Source organism: Macaca thibetana, chromosome 10, assembly GCF_024542745.1.
Source record: "Macaca thibetana thibetana isolate TM-01 chromosome 10, ASM2454274v1, whole genome shotgun sequence".
Classification (NCBI taxonomy): Eukaryota; Metazoa; Chordata; class Mammalia; order Primates; family Cercopithecidae; genus Macaca; species Macaca thibetana.
In genome coordinates, this window is record NC_065587.1 from 56014038 (window position 1) to 56021559 (window position 7522).

The window sequence follows — 7522 nt, forward strand, 5'->3', positions numbered from 1 at the left end:
CCGCCGGGCAGTGACTGCCAATTAGTAAACTGCCCAATTAGTGTGCAGCGGCGCTGAGAAGTTAAACCTCGACGCGCGACTGTGGATGACCGAGGTGTGGCCGTCCCTGGGTGTGACCGCGTGTGACTGTGTGGCCATCAGGACCATCTGTGTCTGAGGCTCACCGTCCAGCGGGGTGGCTGTGTGTGACAGCGTGCGCCTGGGTGAGGCGTTGTGGCTGCGAGCGTGTGACTGTCGAGCGACTTCTTTGTGTGACTGTCCCCCGTTGTGCCTGAGTGTGACAGCGGGTGAGGGCATGTCACGGTGTGTGGGGCATCGGAGCGTCTGTGGGTGACTCGTCTGTGGCGGTAAGACTGTTTGCGGGTGAGTGGTTGGGTGTCGTTGTGTATAAGTGACTGTCAGGGTGACTTGCGTGGGACGGCGGGACCGTGTGAGCATTGCCTGGCGACTGCGTGTGGCCGTGGGCCACTGTGTCAGCTTGTGAATGACTGCGAGGCTGTCAGTGGGACGTGAGTGAGGGGCCACTGTGTCGTCGCACGGGTGGCTGTCGGGATGACTTCTGCCAGCGATCCCAACAACTCAGGGCGTGAGCTTGGCCGCGAGGGGATCGATGTGAGCCGCCCGTGCCCGTCGGCGGGGCTGATGTGCGCGGCCCCGTGGGACCCCTAGAGCGCCCAAGTCCCGAGCTGCCAGGTGACTCCGGCCCCGCCCGCCGGGGACCCCCGCCCGCCCCCGCCTACCTTGCCGCCGTGGTAATAGTCCAGGTGCGCCAGGCCGGCCGGCTCGGCCCCGGGCCGCGCGCCCACCGCGGGCGCCGAGGGGTACAGGCGGACGTCCATGGCGGGCGCGGCGGCGGCGGCGGCGGCTCCCGCGGGCAGTGCCTGGGCGGGCGGCGGGTGGGAGCCAGTGTGCGAGCGGGACTGCGAGCGCGGGGGGCGGGCCGGGGGCGGTGCCCGGAGGACCGCCCCGCCCCCGCCCCCGCCCCGCCCGCGCGCGCTATTGTTCCGGCCTCGGGCGCTGCCTAGGGCCGGGGGCCCGGGGGCCCCGGGGCGCAGGCCGGGGCGGGGAGGTCCGTCCTACGGGCTGGGTCGCCGCTGGGTCCCCCGCCCGGCCCTGCATCCCTGAGTGGGCGCGCCTGTCCAGACGGCGCTTTTTCGTCCCGCCCTTCGCCACCCACGGTGAGGAGAGAGAGAAGCCCGAACGACACCCCTCCCCAGAAGTGGGACACTCCCTTGCCCTAAATATTTGAGGCGGCGCTAGCCCCCGCCCCGCGGCGTGGGTGCCGGGGGAGAAGAGGAAGGTGGTGACAGGACCACTTTGGAGATGGGTGCTGCCTTCCCCGGGGGACGCGAGCCAGCGCTGGAGGATGCTCTTAGGATGCCCGCCCCCTCCTCATCTCACTGATCTGAGTCAGTTTGAGAGCCACCCCCCCCCCCGGAAATTGCCGCGCTTAAACTCTCACTCACATATGGGGAAACTGAGTCAAAGACTTGCAGCACCAGTAATGGAGCTCCAGGAGGGTGGGCTCCATTGCTCCCAAAGGATCCAGAACTGAAACCACTTGGAGAAGGCAGAAGGACCCCACCCCTTTTAATGATAGGGAGGGGAGGGCCGTAGTAATGCCTAGAGCCGGAAGCTCTGAAGAGGGGTCTAGGATCTGCCTGCAGTCACGGTCTCTTGGAGTGAGGAAAGGAAGAAAATGAGATTGGAATGGGATGACTGTGATGGTGGGTCAGAAAGGTGACTGTGAAACGGGGATCCTCCCCAACCAAAAAAAAACCCTCTAGTTCTTGATATCACTTGCTGGTTGCTAGACTGTTGCACCCCATCCCCCTTTTCATGCAAGAATTGTCTACACTAGCAATCTCCACTAGCAATCTCACTGCTCACTGACTGCTCCAGGTATGTCTGACTGGGAGGGGCCAGGAAACAGAAGTCAGCCAGAATGGCATTCTTGTGTGGCATCAGGATATAGGATGCCACTGGGAGAAAAGGACTTGAGCTTCCTGCCCACTCAGGAGCTAGCTTAGAACTTAGTTCTCAACTGCTGCTTGGGCTTTGTTGGTCCTGGCCTAGAACTAGGACCATAAGAAAGATGCATTAACAAAAGATAGGTGTGGGAAACAGACATTCACTGAAGGCTTGGGAACAACAGAGAGAAATTATAGCTCAGAAAGGAAAGAACTTCCAAATAAATTTCAGCATTGTTTCTAGAAATACAATGCCACACCTCATCAGAAAAAATTTTCCATTGTCCTGTCTCCATTTTTTTCATCTGAATAGCCAAATGACCAGCACTCTTTATTGAAAAGATCACCACCACCCACCCCCCCAAACCCACACACACACATACTCTTCTGCAGTGCTAACATTGTCATAAATCAAGTAGTCTATATGTGCATGAGACTGTTCCTGAATTCTCTGTTCTGTTCTGTTAGCCTATTTTTCTCTCCCTATGCCATTATCACAATGTCTGGATTACTGTGGCCTTATAAGTCTAAATGTTCCATGAAATAAGTCTACCCACTTTGTTCTTTAAGACTGTGTTGGCTATTCTTGATGTTTATACTTTCACAGAAATTTTGGAATCAGCGTACCTACTTATATACATACATACAAACACACTGACACAATCTTGCTGGGATTTCAATTGGTATCACTTTGAACCTTTAGATCAATTGGAATAAAATTAACATTTTCAATAGTAAAACTTCTTATCCATGAACATGGTATGTCCCTTCATTTATTTGGAGTTTTAAAAAAAGTTATCTCAGTAATGTTTTGTAGTTTTCTGTGTGGAGACCTTGCACATCTTTTATTAGATTTAGCCCTAGGTATTTTTTGTTGCTATTATGAATGGCTTCTTTATTTTCTGTTTGTTGTCAGTACAGGGTTGTTGTTTTACAATAAGTCCACAAGTTCTTTTACAACCTTCCCAAGAAGTAGAGTCTAACACTCTTCCCCTTGGGAAAGGGTTAGTCTTAGTGAATGGGTTTTAACAAAAAGAATGTGACAGAAGTGAATCTATGTGACTTCTGAGGCTAGCTAGATCATAAAAGTTAACAGGGCTTCTACCTGGCTACCTCTCTCAGGACTTTTATCTTTGGAACACTAAGCCATCATATAAGAACTCTTAGGCTGCCATGCATTGAAGAAGCCCAAACTAACCCACACAGAAAAAATCATATGCAGAGACCCTGATACTAAGTAAAGAGGGATTCCTAGCCAGTCCCCAGCTGTGCCAGCTCGTACTGTTCCTGTTCTATCTGTTATCTGCCTGCACCCACATGAAAAATGCTGAACTGTGCAGATGAGCCCTTCTTGAATCCAAAATGCACAGAAACCATGAGCGGTAATAAATGATTATTGTTATTTTAAGCCACAAAGTTTTGGAGTGATTTGTTACTTAGCAATATAGGTCTGAAACATAATATAAATAGATTTTTATATAATGACCTTGTATCCAGCAACATTGCCAAACTCATTTATTAATTCTAGTAATTCATCTGCAGACTCTTTGGCTTAAAAAAAAAACATTTTCTATCTCATCTGTAAAAATGAGAGTTTTAGTTTTTTCTTTTCAATTCTTAGAAGTTTTGTTTCTTTTTCTTGCCTTGTTGCACTGGCTAATATCACCAATATAATTTTGGAAAGAAGTAATAGTAGCAGACACTCTTGTCCCATTCCTGATCTCCAAAGGAAAGATATCAACATTTCACCATTAGTTATAATGCTTGCTGTAGTTTTATGTTTTGTTTGTTTAATTTTGCTTTTTTGTTGTTGTTGTTGTTGTTTTGAGATAGAGTCTCACTCTGTCACCAGGCTGGAGTGCAGTGGTGAGATATTGGCTCACTGCAACCTCCCATTCCCTGGTTCAAGCGATTCTCCTGCCTCACCCTCCCGAGTAGCTGGGATTACAGGTGCATGCCACCATGCCCAGCTAATTTTTGTATTTTTAGTAGAGACAGGGTTTCACCATGTTGGCCATGATGGTCTTGATCTCCTGGTCTTGTGATCCAGTTTTTTTTACAGATACCTCTGTTGCAGGTTGGGGAAATCAGTCTTCACAGAAATACTCTGGGTCAGGAAATAAGACTGCTGTGGTCATTTTACAGATGAGAAGATTGAGAGCCAGTGAGGAATGCACGTCATGACAGTTAATAGTAGAGCCAGGACTACACCTAAGTCTGGAAATTCCACCTGGAGCACTTCCTACTGCCCCTATTTCCACAGTGTTAGTCCCACTAACTCTGGCCAGAGGTGTAGAACAATGTCCACCAGAGTTTGAAGATGCATGTGCAATGGGTCAGCTACAGGCAGCTATTTGACTTCTCTGGAGTCTGCCAGCAGCAGCAACCATAAACCCTGCCAGTCACCTATATCCACTTCCTTCCCTGGGGAGGGAGCCAGCACCAAGGAGATATCTGAGAAGTCCAGCAGCAAAATCCAATAAGGCCCCAAAGCTTGATCTTGCCACTTCATGTTGGCAGTTGATCAGACAGGAAGCTGATGACTCAGTTCCCCCAAAGAAACACCACAGCCTCATCTGTTGTCTTGAAGATGGGAGTGGCGCTTCAGTTCTCCTCTCTTCCCTTTGATTGCAAAGAAATATCTGTGAGAGAGGAACCTCAGATCTCAGCCAGTAGCCCAACTGGTCCAGTCTGGAGACTCAGAGTATTTGTTTGTTCATCTTCCAGCTCTCAGTTCTGATATCATAAATAGCTGAGATATCAAAATATATATGGGTTTTAATATGTTTTATTAACCTTGAGGTATGGTAAGGACAACACATCAGGAGATGATTGCCATGGAAAAGATAGTTTGATACTCCCAGGTGTCAGGAGAAGGGGACATGCCATGCCATTGGGGGCCACTGGGGAAGCACCAGGTCAGTCAGGAGGCAGAGGGAGAAGGAACTGTGGGTAAGAGCCTTTTCTGTGGTTTCTGCAGGAAGGAGCAGACAAGGCAGGGTCAGCAGGTTTACGATTGGCATGTTTGAATAATTTCAGCAGCTCTGGGGCATAGGGGCTGTCCCTAGTTGTCTGGTACTGGCCCTGGAGTAATTGGGGCAGGTAGATAGTGAGTGGGAGTGTGAGAGCCCAATAATACAGGTGGTTGGAGGTGTATGCTCTGTATTGCTTTGCATCTGAAAATTATGCTCATGGGCTCACAGGTGAGTTGTTTCCTATTTCTAGGTATTGACTAACCCTAGAAGGGGCAGTCCCTCCAGGGTCTGCAAGACCCCAGATGTCAAAGTATCAGAATACAGAAAATAAGACATGGTTAATACAAGATGTGTCCACTTACCCATGGGATCCAAGAGGGAAATGAGTCCTGCTCCACCTATTGCTCCTTTACCTAGGGGATGTCTTGGCTTTAAATCAAAATGACTAATCCCTAAAAAACAACTATGGCAGAGGAACTAAATACCCAATTGTGGGAGCACTTAGATCTAGTAATGAATCTTCTTCCTCTTTCTCCTTATAGGCACATGGTAGACTTGAACTTAGGTGTGACCCTGTGACACTTTAGCTAATGGAACATGAACATAAGTGGTGTGTGTCACTTACAGGTGGAAGCTTTAAGGGCCTGAGCATATTTAATCCTATTCTCTGAGCCATAAAAATCCTAACAAATGTCAACTCATTTTTTAAGACTGAATTCAAGTAGCATTTGTTTGGTTAAGACTTCTCTAAGACTCCAACTTAGTGCTCCAATTCGCTGCTCCAATAACCATCTGCACACAGGACTACTAGTGTGAATCTCAAAGAACTGCAACATCACATTTGCCCAATGAGTTTCTCCAAGGCAAAGACCATAGCTCACTCATCTCAGTGTCACCAGTGACTAGCACAGGGGCTAACAAATCCTGGATGCTTCATGCCCACCTCTGGGGAGACCTTCCTAGATACACACATACAGACACACCCCTTCCTACACACACACACACACACACACACACTCACACACGCATGAAGAATTTAATTGTTCAGATTCCAGTTCACAGATGGGCCATGTTTGCCAGTGAGGGAAGTCACAATTCAGCCCTCCGGTGAGGCCCTAGCTACATCTGTCTCTGTCCCCTCCTTCCCAGTAGCCAGCATACATGTGGTGGAATATGTTAAGCTGGATTGAGGTGCAGAAAATGGAAGTCCACTGGGAAAACCTCACTTCAAAAGCTCAACTTCTCTTAGTTGAGGTCAAAAGCAGATCCTGAGACACAGATTCTGGTGCAAGTAGTTTATGGGAGAGCAATTCCAGGACACACAGGTAGTGGTGTGGGAAAGTGAGACAAAAAAGGAAGACAGTCAAGAAAGGGCATATGATCCAACAAATTACTACTGTGAGTGACTAGAGCCTAACTCCACTGGGGAATTCTGGAAATAGTGTAGAGCACATACTCAGAGTTATCCCCTTAAAGAACAAGGAATTGGGGTCTTTACCCACCAACTCTCTTAACACACTTGGTTAAAGCCTACTGTCTGGGGCATTCATTCCGGGCAGCTCAGACTGAGAGGCACAACAGGGCTGTGGCAACCAGAGAAAGCCCTTAAGCAAAGAGGTGGGTACAAGCTATACACTTCTCCTTCAGGAACTTGGTTGGTGGGTAGCTATTGTCTGAGGCAGCAGTTGGCATTCCTAGAGCCCTGGCCATGGTGCCCTCTGGCCAACAGCATGACAACTTGTCCATTATTTCTGACAATGAGCCAAAGAAGCCCATAATTTGCACTCAAAGTGTCTGCTGGACAAAAGATCTAATGGACCAACATGTGTGTGACAGACTTTGGCACAAAGTGACTTACTCTGGCACCTGTATATAAGAATACCAGATGAGATGTGAAAGACTCTGAATGCAAGTCCTGGACTCTGCTCAACTCCCTTAGCCAACAATCTCATGAGGTAGGTAGTCCCTATCTTATAACTGAGGAAACTGAGGCACAGAGAGGCCAAGTAACTTACCTGCCATTAGAACAAGTTGTAGCCAGGATGTGCAACTAGCCAGTTTTGCTCCCAAATTCACACTCATAACTACTGCACCTCACTGCATCTTTCTGATCTGTCATACAAATTTCAGATTAAGGTAAAAAGAAAACCCCATTAGTATTTTACTTGAAATTACATTTAATTATTCAATTAACTTGGGGAGAATTAAATTTTTTATTAAAAGTTATTTTAATTCAGATAGACAGACAGGAATACTATTAAAGTTTTCAAAGTTGATATTGTATCCAAGAAAAAATTTAAAACTCTCCTATTTGCTCTGTTTTTCTATAGATTCCCTTTGACTTTCTGTGTAGATGGTCATGTTATCTGGAAGGGGTGATCGATTCTGTTCTTCCTTTTCAATCTTACCACTTCTTTCTTTGTCTTTTTTTATTGCATTGTCCAGCACCTCTAGAATCAATGTTAAATAGAAGTGGTGATATCAGGCATTCTTGTCATATTCCTTACTTCAGTGAACCTACTTCTTATATTCCACCATTAAGCCATTAAGTAAGATACTTACTGTAGCTTTTGGTAA

General features: G+C 47.7%; 1 protein-coding gene across 2 annotated transcripts in view; it reads right to left on the bottom strand.

The window, feature by feature from the left end:
- Positions 1-888, bottom strand: part of TOX2 (TOX high mobility group box family member 2) — a 158126-nt gene extending 157238 nt beyond the window's left edge. For both annotated transcript variants that reach the window (XM_050806504.1, XM_050806505.1), the window contains exon 1: positions 741-888. In XM_050806504.1, the coding sequence (XP_050662461.1) occupies positions 741-839 (99 nt within the window). In that variant the 5' untranslated portion in view covers positions 840-888. The remainder of the gene's footprint in view (positions 1-740) is intronic.
- Positions 889-7522: the final 6634 nt, after the last annotated feature.